The sequence below is a fragment of the Hakea prostrata genome, unplaced genomic scaffold, assembly GCF_041222555.1.
Source record: "Hakea prostrata isolate BN-2017 unplaced genomic scaffold, UWA_Hpros_2 contig_47, whole genome shotgun sequence".
NCBI classification, from domain to species: domain Eukaryota; kingdom Viridiplantae; phylum Streptophyta; class Magnoliopsida; order Proteales; family Proteaceae; genus Hakea; species Hakea prostrata.
This window is the reverse complement of record NW_028291166.1, coordinates 77805-96380: the sequence shown is the minus strand read 5'-3', so window position 1 is coordinate 96380 and position 18576 is coordinate 77805. Positions and strand designations below refer to the sequence as shown.

Here is an 18576-nt window from a genome sequence, read left to right as displayed (position 1 = left end):
TATCCTTACCACTGTTATACTAAGAGAAACACTATAAAATTACAAGAAATGATGAACAATTTAAGAATTATGAAATTATCTAACCATGAGTTAATATGATTTTCTAACTAAATGTACTTGTATGCAAATTGATGAAACATTTTAACAGATAGTTATTAATTTGGTATAGTTTTGAGATGCTTGAGTTTTTCACTAATTTTCTAAAGATGTCCTTGAAATTTCTCTAATCTAATATTATTTTTTCGACCTTAAAAGATGGAAGCATGTGGACAGCGCCTAGCACTCAAACAAAACAAAACTATATATATATATAACAGTTATTTTATTTTGAGAGTCGTTAGCTACGTGGTCTTTAAGGTTATTCACATTTTTTTAATTTATTGATATAAAGACTTATTCAACGAACTTAAAATCAACAAAATAGCAAAATTAATTAATGCCCATATGTAGATTGGACCTTCCTTTTTTTTTTTTTTTTTTTATATGACTTCAAGTCTTCATTTTGTTGTATTTAGTGATCTTCTCTCGCAATAAGACCCCTCGACATTAATTTTTTAATTAACTATTATAATTATGAATAAGTTGAAAAGACGTAACTAATGGAATACCACCTATTTAATGAAAGATTGCCAAGTCTACGTAAAGAGAAGTGAAAAATATTTAGCTTATATTATTGAGATCTAGATATAACCCCCATAATTAGTCTTTAGCCTAAATTTTATCTAAGTGCAAATTGTCATCAGTTTTTTTTTAATTAAATAAAATTTATTTTTATTATTTAATTGAGACTTCAGTTTTAGATCATGTTACACCCTTCCGGATTGGTTAATTAATATTTACCTTATGTAACAAAGTTTCTGTTTTAATTTTTTTGACTAAATATTCATTGAATAATCAAAGTAGGGGAACTATATGTTATTTGCCATATTTCTATCTAAAAATATAAATAGAACGACTCTAAAGAAATGTATGCAAATTATCCCTAATAACTTAATTAGCTTTAAGCTAAAGACTAAATATGAGGGTGTACCTAGATCTCAATGATATAAGCTAGGTGTTTTTCTCTTCTGATTAAGTAGACTTGGTAGTCTTTTGCTCAAATAGACCATATTCACAAGAAGTAACTATTTTCAATTTGTTAATAAAAAAATATTTTAATTAAAAAATAAGTGCCAACTTGCCCTTGTTTTAAGCTTAAGACAAAATGTGGAGGGTGTATCCCAGTGTTCTTCTCTTCTGTGTATGTAGACTTGGCAGTCTTTTATTGAAATAGGCCATATTCACTAGAGCTAACTCTTTTGAATTTATTAATAATAGCAATAATTAGTTCAAAATTAATTACAACTTGAGATTTATAGCTTAGTTTTAAGTAGGGGTGTTAATGGATAACTGAAATCCGCTCCCGAATTCGAATCCGCATCCGTTTAGTGGTATCCAAATCTATCAAATTACTAATAGGATGCGGATGTGGTATACCCATTTCTCACCGATTATTATTCATCTGATAGAATTACCCAATTAAGTTACTTATTTGGATTTATTTTTCTTGATTTTATAAACTTTTACTTGAGATATGTGAATAATTTTATAGACTTTCTACAAAAATAACTACTAAAGTTGTTAAATTCTTAAATTTCTAACCTAGCCTCACAAATAAATTGATAAAGATGTCAACAGGTAGTCAAAAACTTATATTTAATCTGTATATATACCCATTTAGAAGAATCTATTTAAGAAAATAATTATCCAATTATCATTCGAATTCGACTGAATTCGTCCAAAAACCGATAGGATATTATCCAAATCCGTCCGAATATAATAGGATGCGGATATGGTATACCACTATTCGATTCGAATCCGATCCGTTTACACCCCTAGTTTTAAGCTAAAGACAAAATATGGAGCGGGTAATTCTTAATTATATAAGCTAAGTGTTTTCCTTTTCTGTTAAGTAGACTTGGTAGTCTTTTAATAAAATAGAATATCGTATTCACATGAACTACAGTACCGAGGGATACCCATCCATCTATAAGAAGGAAACTAACTTAACTCCGAACCAGTCTCCTCTGGTGTATGGCCTTCTGGTTTACAAGACTCCAGGAGATACATTGATATTTCGAACTTTGACTCTCCTCTCTCTTTTTTTTCTTCTTCTTTCGGTAATGAACTCTCCTCTCTCTTATGGAAGGTCTTTTCTTCTATCGGTATCGTAAACTCTCAGCAAAATTGGATTGAAGCAGGATTTGGATGATGAATGATCATGTCAATTTGAGGTACATAGAGTGTTTTATCTTATCTTTCATTCATGCTAACTTAGTCTCATTGTTAGTCAATATCAATCTAATATCTTAGTATTTCACTTCAACAATATTTGCTTGATGTATTAGATTTCTCCTTGTTTCTTTCTGCTGATTTTATCTCAACAATAGATGGCTGATTTATTAATTAGATTTCTCCTTGTTTCTATTTGATAACTTTTTTCAATTTAAACATACTAAAAATATTTTCTTCTGATCTACTTCGTCTTCTCTTCCTGCACATACCCTTGACCACTGTTCTTTTATGCCCTTTCTCCGCGATACTCGAAATCATCTTAGACGGTTTCCTGTTGCCATGCCTCTGGAACTCTAAAATTCATTTGTCTGCTTTCCTTCCAATTAAGAACCCTATTCATGGCTTATTTTCTTCTGTTTTCTTCCTCTCTTCACAGCAGTATTACAATCAATGAGATCCCAAACCGAACACTGTATTGGCTTCCCTTCTGGTGTATATTTGTGATTCGTGAGGATCCATTTCAACATCTGAATTCGCAAGAACAGATTGAGACCCCCATCTTTGATACATAGTTGTGAGTTATTTTACCAAGCAACCTCTGGATGAAACCCCTATTAATTGCACATATATTTGTTGAACTTTGTATCATTTCTATACTTTGGGAGATCAAAGGGTGACAAAGGGCGAATTTTGCGAACACTTCGACCAATATTTCCCTTGTAATTTCGCCCGTTTCGCTCCTTTGTTTTACTAGTTCTATAGTCTTTCAAACATGGGTTTTCATGCATGGCCATGTTCGTGTACGACTTAAAATGGATTGGTACATTAACATTAATGAATCAAAGGATTCATCAAAGCCTCCATTACCCAATCCGTCAAATCACAATGCATTTTTATATAAAATTTGAAATGGAGTTTCAAACTACAAGAAGTCAAAAGCAAGGTTGCACTTTCAAAAAGTATTAATAATTAAAATTGAAAATTGAAACTGACAATGACCGCCATCACCTAAACCGGCATGGCGCACACCCCTCACTTGGGGTGTCCCCTACAACTCATCGCCACTGCATGACATGCATGATATAGCTCCACCTCTCCAACTGTCATTGCCGACTCCGAGAGATCACCACCACTCACCAAAACTAAAGTGAAAGTCACTTGCTTATTTCTAAATTTGCCCTTGTTCAGTGCTTGAACAACGTACAAATTCTACCTACATGTAATCCTTACCCGAATGTCAACTAGAGCTCCAACTGTTTCAACATTCCCTGCAAGCCTATACAACTTACAAATCATCTTTCCTTGCATCACAAACATGGATCCTTTTGAAACCTTAAGAACTCCACCTTCAGATGACCATCTAAAACCTTCAGAATCTAGAGTACTCAATGAAATCAAATTCTTCCCTAAATCTGGCACATGTCTAACCCCGAGTCAAAGTTTGCAAATCCCATCAAACATGTGAATCCATATAGTCCTAACTCGATAACCCTTCTTTCTCGCATTATTTGTCATCTGGAAAATACCACCCTCACATGCATGATATGTAGCAAACTCATCCTTGACTAAACACATGTGAAACGAACACCCATAGTCTAAAATCCAATCTGAAGTATCTAAACCTAGTGACGTAATTAGGAGATACTGTCTATCATCATACCAAGACCCATCGAAACTGCAATAGGTGATTCATCACTCTCCTTCTCCTTCTTTTTTTTATCCTCCTTATGCCTTAGACAATATCTCTTTATATGACGTTCCTCTTTGCAATAGTAAGAGACTACTTTGCAACCAACAGACTTTTAGTTACCCCTTGAATTGCCAGACCCTTCCATTCTCCCACTTGATCTTCTTTTACTATGACCACCCCATACAACTAAGACATTATTTTCATCTGACTCCCTATTACTGCTATTTGTTTGTTGTGTTTCATTCATCAGCAATACAATACTAATATTGTCAAGATTCAAGTATCTTTACCAAAAAGTAATGTGGTCACGATGTGATCAAATGACTGAGGTGGTAATGCCAACAGGAGTAATGCCTTGTCCTCCTCTTTGATCTCTTCATCAAGAGCCGACAACTCCGTAGCCGACAACTCCGTCAAAATCTTATTGAACTCATCTAGGTGCTTGTCAAAATTTGCTTCCTTTGACAAACGAAGGCCTTATAACTATTTATTTAAAAACAACCGATTTGTCAACGATTTGGACTTATACATGGTCTACAACTTTTCCCAGACTTCCTTTGGATCTACCAACCAAATAACTTCACAAAGAACATTATTTGCAAGATATTTGGATCGTACTATTTGCTAGATCCCTCGACTCTTGCCACTCATCTTCTTTCTTTGCCTCTGGCCTTTCTTATTTTTTTTCAGAGAGCCTTAATAGTCCCTTCTCACATAAGGATTTATTCATCTATTGTTGCCACAAAGTGAAATCATTATGCCCATTAAAAAGTTCTTGGAGAAATTAGAACTCTTCATTGCCATCTGATTTGTGCCCTTCATACCTGTCATCAACCTAATAATCTTGTTGATTGATCTCCGAACGAACCCACAAAATCAGTGCCAACGGAGTGAAATCTCCTCGATCAGTCACTTCCACTGAGTTGAAAAGCCCAAAAGCCTTAGGAACACTTAATCCCATATAAAAAACCTTGAAACAAACTTCCAACCAAACTTTTTTTTTTTTTTTTGAATCAACTGTAATGATTAACTTCACCTCTGTTTAAAGTTTAAAAAAAAAATCATCATAAAAGAACTTCAAACAAAAATGGTTGAATTTCAAAACCCACAGCCATTGTTCCAACGGTCAAAACCAACCATCCCTTTTTTTTCCCTTTAATCCATGATTTGTACCTGATCAAACAGTCACAAGAGAGGGGGGGGAGATAAAAAATATTCACGATCTTCAAATCAGAGAATCGCACCTTCAATCGATTTGTCGAAGCGTTCTCCGTTCTCCATTGACTAATCCTCTCTTTCATGGATCTTTGCACAACTTTGGTGAAGATCCACCAAACCTCACTCTAATACCACTTGTTGGGGAATATAAATACACAACTATGAACGAAGAAGAAACACAAGTAAAACACACAACAAGATTTTAATGTGGTTCGGCAAAAAGAAATTTCGAATTTCGCATAGAAGATCAGTTTAATACGCTGCATGAAACACAAGAATCCCACAAACAATGCCTAATAAAACACCTAACCTATTACGCATTAGATGTAATTTATCATTTGTCAACGCTAGGTCTGGCATTCATTCTCCATTGTTACATGTATGAAAACATGCCACGAATTAATGAATCTTGATTAGGCATCTAGACATTAAGAACAAAATTGAAGAAAACAAAGGAGAGGATTCAATTGTATAAAGGGAAAAGAATCATTAATTTAATTTATGTAAGGATCCATCTACACTCTAGCACAACAGAAATTTAGAATATCATGAAAGACGTAGAAAAAGAAAAAGTTAAGGGACACATCACTCTAGATTAAGAAGAACTCCAGCCTGAATAGCAACTACTCCACGAACTAGCAACTCTCTCTCCCTAAAATGCCTTCAGCAGCTCTTCCTCCTATGAAATTTGTTTTTTTTTTGTTAATCCTCATTCTCTCAAAAACGTCCTCTAAAGGTACTGAAGTTTCCCTTTTTATGGAGTGGTTGGTTCCCAAATTAAATAGGAAAAGGATCTTAAATCTAATTGGAAGTAAAATCGAACTTTCCTACAATACAAGCTAACTCAAATAAGGAAACTAAATAAATCCTATAGCACATGTATTCCCCAAAAGAATATCCCCAAAAGTAATCCAAATCAATCTAGGAATCAAACACTAGTCACATGCAAAGTTCAATATCACACTTGTGGGCCCCACTTAGACAAAAACTTGATCTGGCCCAAACGTACTTGGCCCAAACATACATGGATGCTCCTGCATTTGACCTTTGGGTAGTTCCTAATTGGAGTAAGACTCCATCTCTTCCATATTTAACTATCAAGGAGCATAAACAATCAGTCCAAATCAAAATAGGATAGGAAAATATAAAATTACCATACTTAAATCCAAAGTGGGAGTATCTAATTTTCTTTTATATGCATTGTTAGGGTAAAAATGACACAAAATGGATATGAAATGCATAACAATGTGGCCAATAATTATTCAAAATAATATTCATAAAATTACTACCTTCAACTTAAAAGTTTGCTAGTCCTTGAGCAAATATCAGGATCAGACAGACCCTTATCTAAAATCCAATGTTCAACCTCAGTCAGGTGCAACTATGATTCAAAGATTGTATGAAATAGGCTACATAAGATATGAGTACATAGATCACAAAATCCAGACTTTGACCCGTGAGTGTGTTTAGACGTTAACCAATAAAGTGTATGCACGTTGAGATTACAATTTCAACCTACAACTCTCTAATCCAATGTCAATTCACATATGTCCAACCAATAATCCCTCTTTCCACTAATGAAGAGTAGCCACTTATCCGAGGTCAAGAGGACTTTGTGAAGGTGGAAATAATGTAGGAAGTGGTAGATGGATGAAGAACATACATGAGATGATAAAATTGAAGCACCATTTTTTTTTTTTCTTTCTTTCTTTGCTTTATTTATTTATTTATTTTGTATTTTGCAAAACATATAACAATTCCCAACACAATTTTTTCCTTTTGATTCTCAAGGCGATAATGCCTCTCCCAAGAAGTCGCCCAAACATATCGTACACCCGTAACATGGCTCTTTAATACTTATCTATTGAAGATTTATGGTGGCCTTTGTCCCTAAGCCCCAATTATTCAATGTTAACCAAGTGAGAAACCAAAAGGCTCACTCAGTGGCATTAGATATGAGGACCCACAAATCCAAGGGAGATCTATTCATATGCTTTTAATTCTTAACATGCTTTTAACAATCCAAGTTACCTTTGGACTATTCAAGGGATCATACAATTTGGGAGAGTCGTTTATGAGATACAAACAAATACACCATTTATATCTCCATGAAATAGTAAATAAAATGAAATATGGAATTAAATCAATGAGAATATACTTTTCAACATTTTATCTCAAGAAAAACTGCCTCTATCATATCCCTACACAAGTGGTAAGGGATTAAGGTGGATTCTAATATGTTGGCTAAAATAGTAAGGTTTTGTGCTCAAAAAATGGGCCACATAGTCAAGGTTAAAGTAGTTAACATACTCATCTGATGTTTAGTGAAGTTCATACTATCCAAAGAATTATAAGAGCCCACAACTAAAACATGAAACACTAAACAGGACTAGATGTTTGAATGCCATCCCTTCCTTCTATTTTACTTTACTAACTAGACAAGTAAGCTCCAACAATAGAAAGGTTTTTGAAAAATCTGAAAAGTTTTCCTTTTGAACCAAAAAATTCTAGTTTTGAAAAAAAATCTAGAATTTTTTTTTACCATAGTGAGTATAATTCCAAAAATACAGTCTCAAAATCAAACCCCCCCCCCTCCAACTTTTATATGAGCATTGTCGTAAACGCAACTAGAAAACAACATATTGAAGGTGCATAAATGGGACAAGCAAGCAATAAGATATCAAGTAGGGTTAGGATACTCTCCTGATTCATAGCTTCAAATTCGCTCTCTTCTCTTCATTCGCTTATAAAAAATATTTGTGAAAAATAAATACAGTTAGAAACAAATAGTAACTTAAAGAAATGAAAAATAACAAAAGGGGGAAAAATGCAAAGGATAAAAGATAGAAATTTGGGTTGCCTCCCAAACAATGCTTGCATTATAGTTCTTAGCCGAACTGCCCCAACTTTTAGGTCAAATATAGGAATGACTTCTAGGGGTTGAAGCCATTCCCAAGTAGTGCTTAAGACTCTACCACGGTCCTCAATAGAAGGTTTAGCTCTAGGCCCTTCCTTCATTAATCAAATAGGCAACGGTGCAAGCTACCTAGTAAAGGATTTAATTGAATTCAGCTCATGCAACTTTTTATGTACCTCTTCTAATCCATACTCCTCACATGCCATCTCTAGGGAGTCGTGGTATATCAGTGCTTGGGGTAGGGATTTAATAACATTCACTCTAAAATAGAGTCCATATGCACATCAGGGTGTGGCATTGGCTTGAAGATAGTGAATGTAACATTTTCATCTCCTACTTTAAGTGTCAATTTCCCCTGTTGTACATCAATTAAAGCTCTTCCAATGTCTAAAATAATGGGAACCTCATTGTCTTTTTCCATCTCAAGTACTACAAAATCAATGGGAAAGATAAACTTATCAACCTTGACTAGCACAACCTCTAAGATTCCCTATAGGTACTTAATGGATCGGTTCGCCAACAAGAGTGATATTGTAGTTAGTGTATCCTCCCCAGTCCATAGTTTGTCATACACAGAATATGACATTAAATTAATTGAAGCTCCTAAGTCACATAAAGTCTTCTTGAATGAAAGATTACCATTTTGACAAGTCATAGTAAAACTCCATATCTTTCATTTTTTGTGGAAGTTTATGTTGAAGAATCACAGAGAACTCCTTGTTCAATTTGATAGTTTCATAATCTTCAAGCTTCCTCTTCTTCGCAATGATCTTCTTCAAGAATTTTATCTAACTTAGCATTTGGGAGATTACATTTGCAAAAAGAATGATAATTTTTAGTTTCTTAAAGACATCTAAAAATTTGAGGAACTACTGGTCATCTTTATTTTAAACAAGCCTATTAAGAAAAGGGATAGTAATAATATTTGATGCTGGGAAGGGTTGGGAGTAGAAGCATCTAAATAAATAGATTTAGAATTATCATTAGCTGGTTCTTTTTCCCCCTCCTCTAGTGTTATATTAGGGGTATTCAATTATCTACCACTTCTCAATGTGATGGTTTGTGCTCTCTTTTATTGGATTCAGTTTAATATTGCTCGGAAGACCTCTCGTCTGGGGTTTAGAAATTTGTTTAGAGAGTTAGCCTATTTGCTTCTCTAAATTATGTGTAGAGGCCTCTTGATTTTGAAAACGCACATCCACACTTTTCATAAACTTAGTAGAAGTATTGGCCATTTGTATCATCATCTCTTCCAAACAATTATTAGAGGGTGGAAACTTTGGTTCTTGTCTTTGCTGCCCTTGATATTTCCAAGCAAATTTGAGTGTTCCTCCACTCTGGAGTGTAAGTATTATTATAGGGGTTGCTTTGAGGATTCCTACCAAAATTATTAAAAAATATTTTGGCATTTTTTGAAAAAAAATATTAAGGCATTTATTAATGCTATGGCCTACCATTACAGAACTCACAAGAAACTCCTAGATTTTAAAAACAATCAAACTTTTAAGGGTTTCAAGTTTAGTATCAAGCTTTGCTTCTATTGCAATCATAGCCTCAACCTCATACACCCTTGCAACTCTACCCCTTGGTTGTCTATCAGATGGCCATTGGTAGGAGTGAGTTCCCATCTCATCCATCAACTCATAGATTTGATATAATTTTCTATTATGGATCGATTCTCCTGCAACCACATCTAAGATGAACTTGAATTGCACAAATCCATTGTAGAAAGTTTATATCATCATCCATTAGGAAAGACCATGGTGTGGCATCGCTGCAAATATTTCTTCAAGCACTCCCATACCTCATGTAGAGACTCTCCCACTCCCTGCACAAAAGTAGCAATGTCATTATGCAATTTAGTATATTCAACTAGAGGAAAGAACTTACGTAAAAGGTTTTGAACTAAAGACTTCCAAGTTCTAATTGAATCTAAGGTAATGATTGTAGCCGTGTCTCAACCTTATGGCATCTTCGCTAACTCCATTGTACGTGATAGTATCAAAATTTTCTAAAATGCCTCTAAGTGTGCATTAGGCTCTTCACTAGCTAGCCATAAATTTGTACTGCATGTTGAAACATCTAATAAAAAAGCAGGTTTTAATTCAAAATTGTTTGCTTCAATCCATGGGCTTTCTGATGCTTGAAATTGGGTCTTTGATAGGAGGATGGTTAGTGTAATCTCATAGAGTCCTTATGGGAGCTACTAGTGTTAGCTTCTGCAATCCATTATTTTGCAAGTCTAGTAGATTATCTTGGGAGATTTAGATCTCCCATCTCTGCCTCTTCTTCAAGAATGACTTTAAGAATAAATTCAGGTTGCTGATTTCTCTTCCTTCTTTAGAAAGTTATATCAATCTTTGGATCAAAATTTGTTGTTGGATTCCCAGAGCTTCAACTCATGCACTAGGGAAAGCTGAAAAAGAGAGAAAAATATGAGTAAAACAAACCAAAGAGGAACAAATCAGAACTAAGCAAGATTTGGAATATTCAATCGAACAAACAAGAATTACTTCTTATTGCACCACACAACCAACCTATCAGAAAAATTATGTTTGAACAAAAGAGTGGAATGAAAACAAAAACAAATGGATAGATTCAGATCTAACAAAATTTGAACTAAAAAAAAAAAAAAAACAAACAAACTAAACTTAACAGAAGTTTGACTAAGCTATGACTCACATGAAATAAATAAAAATACATAAATAAAAACAGAAAAGAAGCAAGACACTAGAAAAACATTCAGAACCAACAACACATCACACTAGATTGACTAAAATGAAACAAATCAGAAAAGTAACGAAACTGAATAATCCTAAGCAGAATCTAAAATGAAATTAAAAAAATAATAATCCAGAACTAAAAACTTAGACCCAAACACCAGCAGAAATATGCCAAGCAAAAATAAGAATTTTAACAAATTAAGAATAGAAATAGAAAATAAAAACTAGATTAACAAAGTGTAATTTCAGTTAGTAGCCATTGTAATGCTAGTTGATCCACAACAACAATGCTAAAAACTTGTTGCGTTTATACTTGCAAGTACACCAACTACTAAAACACTTATAATTATCTAATGATCAAATTGTAAGAATTAATTAGTTTTAAACTACTAATTCTGCTAACGAACACTAAACAAATCAATTAACGGGAAAACCACTAGAGCTTTGATTTCACCAAACATGTCATAACTTATCAATCCCCCGCCCTTCATACAATCAATTTAATCTCCACCCTTGTGATGGAATTCTCTAAATTATATTACATCACATGTTACGCATGACGATCCCATATCGAACCCCACTACCAGTTACACATAGAAGATAAATTTAATATGCTGCATGAAACACAAGAATCTCACAAACAATGTCAAATAAATTGCCTAACCTATCACACATTAAATGTAATTTATCACTCATCAACCCTAGGTCTTGCATGCATTGTTATATGTATGAAAACATGCCAAGAACACATAAATGTTGATAAAAGCATTTAAACATTAAGAACAAAATTAAAGAAAACAAAGGAGATAATTGAATTGCATGAAGGGGAACAAATCAATAACTTATTTTATGTAAGGATTCATCTACACTCCAACAGCACCACCATAGCAATCTAGAACATTATGAGAGAAGAAGAAGAGGTTGAGGAACACATCACTCTAGAGGAAGAAGAAGACTAGCCTAGGCAGCAGCTCCTCTACGAACTAGCAACTCTCTCTGCCCAAACGTCTCTAGCAAGTCCTCCTCTGAAATTTGTTTCTAGTTAGGCCTCCTTCTCTAAAAAATGTCGTTTAAAGGTGTTGGACCCCTTTATAATGATTGTTGGTTCCCAAATTAAATCGAAAAGTAATCTTAAATTTAATTGGAATTACAATCAAACTTTCCTAAAATGCAATCTAGCTCAAACCCTGCTTGGGTGCTTCATAGGTTTGGCCTTTGGGCAATTCCTAACTGGAGTAGCATTCATATAATTTCATATATGACCTATCAAAGAGCATAAACAAATTGTCAAATCTTTTGTAATGGAAAAATAAGAATTACCATAATTATTTAAATCCAAAGAGGGAGTTCATATATATAGTTAAAGACATTTACAAATATAGTTAGGCAGTTCATTATAGTTTATATATCCCATCATAGCATTTACTGCTAGGTAGGTCATCCTAGAATGAAGCAGAGGGATTCGGAATTCTTCAAAAAACGTTTCAACATTCGTACTTATCTCTCGCATCAGCTTTTCTATTACAAAAAAGGGTCAGGTTAGCTGATAAGGTCTGGATAATAGTTTCCATAGCTCCGGCTGATTTCTCCAAACATATTTTACTTCAAGTCTCAAAATCTACGCAGCTTTGAATCCTTCTTGCAATCCAACTAGTGCTGCTTCCAACGCATCATTTTTATTAAACATACCAAAATTGATAGATTGTATATGTCCATCTACCGCAATCCCCATGCTCCATCCAACCGCATTTACGTGTTTGTTATAAATCCCTACACACATTAAAATAACATTAGTATTTAGTGGAATAAGATGTCATATTTGGGTTTGTGTTTCATTGTGATGTATCTCATTACAAAAATCATCACTTTGCCATTCCCTCTGAATCCTGTTGAGATTTGGTTTAGGTTGAATCAGCCCCACCCAATAATTGATTCTATTAAAAATCGAAGTTGGATCAAGTTTTTTGTTTAAAAAGACAACACCATTTCGTTCCTGCCATACTAAATAGCAAGAGATGACAAAGACAACCAGAATCCATGTAGCAATTCTCCCCCCCCCCCCCCATTTGAGAGAAAATTTGTTGACACATCCCTAAGACTGATGTATCAACCCAATATTCAGTTCTTAAACCTGCAAGACTCTTTTTGTCCAATCACACGAAAGCATGCCAAATAGTTTCCCTTTCCCTTCCACAGAGCACACAGTCTGATTGAATGTTTGTCCATTGAGCAATTGTAGCTCGGACAGGTAATCCATGATTTAATGTACGCCAAAAGAAAACAAGGAATTTAAGATGGATGAGTAATTTTCACATAAATTTCCACCACCTAGATTCCATTTCAATCAATAAAGGTAATCTTCTTTTTTCTATTTCAGCCATTGTTAATTTGACCGTAAAATCTTCCCTTGCATTTAATCTAGATACCCACCAATCATCCTCATCAACTAGAACATGTAGATGTGGAAAAATTGGTTTAGATTAGAAACATTAATCAAATTATTAATGTTAGAAAATACTTCCCTTTTGGTCATTTGCGCATTGCTGACGATGTCTGCCACCGTGCTTTGTCTCGGCCAGAGTGAGAAATCTTGGTTTGAGAAGAGCCTATCTTGTTGGCTTGGTAACCATGGATCAAACCAAAACGAAGTTAGTGTTCGCCTCCCAACCTTCTGCTTAATCATTGATCTTAATTGTGGTAGTATACTGGCAATACTATTCCACGTCCACGATCCTCTTTTTCTTCGAACCTTTGGATAAAAAATGGAGGAATTCTTGATATATCTTGCTTTTAAAACTTTGACCCATAGTGCTTGAGGTTGAGTAATCATCTTTTATCTTTGTTTGAGTAAAAGTGTAATATTATAATCCTCCGTCTTCTTAAAACCTAGTCCACCTTATTCTTTCCTTTGGCAATTTTCTTAAAACTATTGGAGTGGTGCAAATAAAATTTTCAATTTTGTTTGCATTGGAAAGATGGATTACGCACGTGAACCTCTGCTGACACTGAATAGATTAAATGCAAAAATAAGATTTTTTTTTTTCTTTCTTTTTTCCCTTTTAATGAAATGCAAGTATAAGTATACTTTTTGGAATAACTGGCAAAAACTGTTATTTAGTCATTGAATGAAATTTGAAAACTGGTGATTCATTCATCTCACGACACTATTCATTGATACTGTCATACGGCTGGCTTTTAGGATCTTCACTTGAAATCTGGAGAAGTTTGAGAACATCAAATGGCGGAAATCAACGTCATGGTTCTCTTGAATAAACTAACGTACCTACTTGGAAAACCAGATAACCTTCTCATCTTTGAAGCTGATCAAGTTCGACAGATTCATTCCCAGTTAGAATACGTGCTTACTTTCCTTGTAAAATTTGAAGGAACAAAGGAAAAGGCGATTCGCAAGGAGCTGGTTGATGAAATAGGGAATTTAACGCATGAAGCAGAGGGCCTTTTGAGCACTATAGAGCCACCTGCACCAGACATTAATCATCTTCTGATACATTTAGAAGAAATTAGAAACCGTATACGCGTTAACTTTGGCGAAAGATATGAGCACAAGAGCAACCTCAAGTTGAATGAGCCAATACAAGCACCGTCCCAAGATGATGAACCCGTAGGCCTTAGTGGTAAGTGTGAGCTCCTCCTGCATGACTTGACTCTTGGATACGGACGGAATCTGGAGGTTATTCCAATCAGTGGAGAAGGTGGAAGCGGTAAGACTACTCTAGCAAAAAAAGTCTACAATCATGTTCAAGTTACCCGTCATTTTACATGTCGTGTTTGGATAACCGTCTCGAGAGAGTACCGGTTGAGGAATTTACTGCTGGAGATTCTGCACCAGTTCATGATCATTTCTCAAGACATCTATAACATGGACGAATGGGAATTGAGACGGCAAATTCTGAAACAATTGGAAAATCGTAGGTTTCTTGTAGTGGTGGATGATGTATGGACTGCTGAAGCATGGGATGAATTAAAAAATGTATTTCCTAAGGCTAAGATGAGAAGTCGAGTACTGTTGACCACCCGATCAATTAATGTGGCAAAGAGGTTTGGTACAAGGGTTTTGAGCGGTTGTGGACCATTAAACCGGAGTGACAGTTATCATCTATTCAGTAAGTTTACATTTGGGGACGAGATATGCCCTGACAACTTAACACTGAGCTTCAGTAAACTATTAGATTACTGTCAGGGGCTGCCCATTGTAATAGTGGTGGTGGCTTCTATTCTAAGAGCTAGCGAGAAGACAAGAAGCAGATGGGACCTATTGGTCAGTCGACTTGGTCGTCAGCCGAAGTTCCGCCATCCTGTGTTACGGGCCTTGTCCGTCTTTTACGGAGAGATGCCACAACACCTGAAAACATGCTTTCTGTATCTAGGTGTTTTCCCAGAAGACATGGAGATATCTGTGAAGCAATTGATTCAGTTATGGATAGCTGAAGGACTGTTACCATGGGTGGAGAATGCAAGATCATCTGGCAGCAGCATGGAAGATTTGGCAGAAGGTTATTTGAAGGAACTCGTCACTTTAAAGTTGGTTCAAGTAACGAAAAGGAAGTCAAATGGTGATCCCAAATCAATCCGTATTCATGATTTCATACGAGAATTGTGTATCACTTTGTCAAGGTATGAAAAATTTGTTGAGGTTTATGGTCATTTAGGTAAAACGTCTCCTAGTGATTATTCAAGTCAGAACAAACCCTGGGTAGTTTCTATCGTAAGCAATTTGGAAAAGTATATGGTTAGTTCAACAACCTGCAGCAACAACTCCTCCCATGTTCGCTCCTTCTCTTGCTTTAGCCATGATGCTGGAAACGTTTCCAAAGAAGACTGGGCATCACTTCTCCAAAAGTTTCCACTGCTTAGGGTGTTGAATCTTGGCCTGGAAGAAGTTCGTAAACTCCCAAATGAAGCCACCCGACATTTATCTCATTTGAAATACATCAAGGTAAGAGCTGGAGTTACCAAATCTGTATTCAAGCTTTGGAATCTCCAAACCATTGATTTACGAACAAGTCAGTTTGGTGATCTACCAAAGGATATATGGAAGATGCAACAGTTGAGACATCTTTATACAGATGGGTCAACTAGATTACCTAAAGCTGATGAAAGTGATGATCAAGATGGCTGCTGTCTACCAAACCTCCAGACTCTGTCATCCATATCAATTGATCCTGAAGACGAAATCTCCAAGAAGGCTCCCAACTTGAAAAAATTAGGATTATACAGCTACCAGAGTTCCTCCGGAGACGAGACCACTTTTAACCTTCCACAACTTCAATCCCTCAAGTTTGCGGAAGAATGCACCTTTGAAGTGCCAATCAAATTCCCAACCACTATCACGAAGGTAACACTGAAAAAAGCACCTATCAAGCCCGAAGTAATCAAAATCTTTGGAGACCTACCTTGTCTTCAGATTCTAAAGCTGGTACAAACAACTTTTGGCGATGATAAATTAGTGTTTGGAGAAGATTCATTTCCTCAACTGCAGTTGCTGAAATTTGAAGAGTCAAATCTCGTTTCGTGGAAGCTGGAGAAAGGGGCACTTCAGAAGCTTCGTCGCCTGGTCTTCATTAAATGTCCTTTACTGAGTGAGCCTCAGCCTGGACTCCTCCAAGAACTGACTTCACTCGAAGAACTGGAATTCATTTGGACTTCCTTGACATTCGTTGAAGAGCTCAATAAAGAGGCTGAAAGGCAGAACAAAAAAGGATTGAAGATCGAGATCTATCCTCCGCTGCCTCATACTATGTTCATGTAATATGCAACACTATCCATGTTATAACAGGTCTACCTTTCACCCTTTTTTTTTTCTTCCACGAATCTTCTCCTGGTTTAGAATTTCCATAGTCGATATTGCATCTTTATTGTTGTGGTTTTCATCGTGTTTTCGTTGGGTAAGTTACAATTTCTATTCATAATTTATCATTAATATCTTTCTTTATTTAACAGTACAATGAGTTTCCTGTCAATGTTTCGGTACAGCCTCTGAAAATTTTCTCTTTTATGAAGTGCGGAAGTGAGTGAATCTCAAGAGTACAAAGAAGACACATTATTGATCCAGGATAGCAGAGAAAGAGAGAGTTCGATGTTGATTTCTTCTACAGGTTATTTGAGGTGCCGCTGGCATGCACAACAACCGTTAGTTCATCCATTCAAGGACTTGGTAGAAAACTGATCGAGGCAGTTCTATCTTTCTGTGTCAATGTTTTGGATTATTCTCTTTCTAATAATTTCTGGAAAACATCAGTTAAGACTTCCTCCGTGTGATATTGTCTGGTATTATGTGTGATTGACTGTTCCTATCTTGCTGACGTTTCATTCATAATGTGTGTTATGCTGTCACTTTTGTTTTCAATGAATAAATGGTTGGATTTAATTTGTTTTTGTGCTAATGCTTGAATTATGACATTTTGTGTTCAGAAACCGAAAAGACCTTGCCGGTTGTGACCGTCTCACACGATCTTCTTATACATTGTATCCCATTTGTATTTCTGTACTTTACTTTACTAATATATATATTCATATCATACCCTTGATCTTTTAATTTGAACCGTTAAATATAAATTTGATGACGTGGTTGAATCTCGACCGTTGGTTGCTTGCAGCAGCTGCTACAAATAAAAATCTCAAATTTTGCCATTGTTGAGGGGTTGTGACCTAATTGGTTATGCTAATTGCACCTTTCTAGGCCGGTTGTCTCCTCCGACTCTGATAGTGTTACTTTTGCCGCTGCTACTTTTTGGGACCGCCAAGATCCTCTGATCCTTGGTTTTCCTCTGATCCTTGGTTTGTGAGTTTCTTCCATGTCCGAAGGTGCGATACCCCATGTTGTGTCTGATAAAACTTCACGTGAAGCCTGGGACAAGCTTAACTGTGTTTATGCATCAAGTTCTAAATCACGAATTCTAGATCTTAAAGATTGCTTGTTCAGAGTTCTAAAAGGTTCCTATTCTGTCACTAACTATGTTCTTGAGATAAGATCGTTATCTGATACTTTCTCTCCTATTGATTCATCTCTATTGAACGACAATCTTGTCCTTTCTACATTACGAGGATTAGGAGAGATTATCGTGATTTTAGCACTTTTGTGCATCTGAGAGATGATCCGGTTACATTTGACAATCTTTTTGGAATTCTTTGTCCCATGAAGTGTTAGGGATATGGATGTACAATCACAAACAGAGAAAAACACAAGCAAAACATACAAGAAGAATTTAATGTGGTTTGACAAAATCCTGTTTAGGTCCATTAGAGAGAAAGAAGATTTCATTATTTAAAAAAACTTCACATCACTCTCACACCCACAAAGAGTTATCATTTGCTTGCCTTCTTACCTAGGTTATCCCACAGGAACTGTTTATAGAGAAAGTTAAAACTCTAATCCCAATATAATTATAATTTTAACCCAATAATAGCAATTCACCCAAACTCTGTTTAAATTACAAATACAACGCAAACTATAATTACATAGACCTACAGAATACAAGACACCCAAACCCAACAATCTCCACCTTGGCTTGAATTTTGCAAACCACTTTGAAAAAAACCGTTGATGATGTCTCTCTACAATCAGCCGTCTTTGTGTATCTACCACACCTTACTGCATTGCCCACAACCCCTCCAGGGATACTTCCCTGATCACACCATTGTTAAACCAACATGGTGCACACCACCCAACCTAATAATAGCAATTCACCCAAACTCTGTTTAAATTACAAATACAACGCAAACTATAATTACAT

General features: G+C 35.5%; 1 protein-coding gene across 3 annotated transcripts; it reads left to right on the top strand.

Annotated features, from left to right (window-relative positions):
* Positions 1–2079: 2079 nt before the first annotated feature.
* On the top strand, positions 2080–17344 carry LOC148999087 (putative late blight resistance protein homolog R1A-10). 3 transcript variants are annotated; one of them, XM_089141473.1, is made up of 3 exons: positions 2080–2273; positions 14022–16619; positions 16844–17344. In XM_089141473.1, the coding sequence occupies exon 2, from the start codon at positions 14061–14063 to the stop codon at positions 16590–16592; it is 2532 nt and encodes an 843-aa protein (XP_088997599.1). In that variant the 5' UTR covers positions 2080–2273; positions 14022–14060; the 3' UTR covers positions 16593–16619; positions 16844–17344. The 3 variants fall into 3 exon arrangements, with proteins under 3 accessions (XP_088997599.1, XP_088997600.1, XP_088997598.1); XM_089141474.1 differs by having other exon boundaries at positions 16817–17344; XM_089141472.1 differs by having other exon boundaries at positions 16784–17344.
* The last annotated feature ends 1232 nt before the right edge of the window (positions 17345–18576 follow it).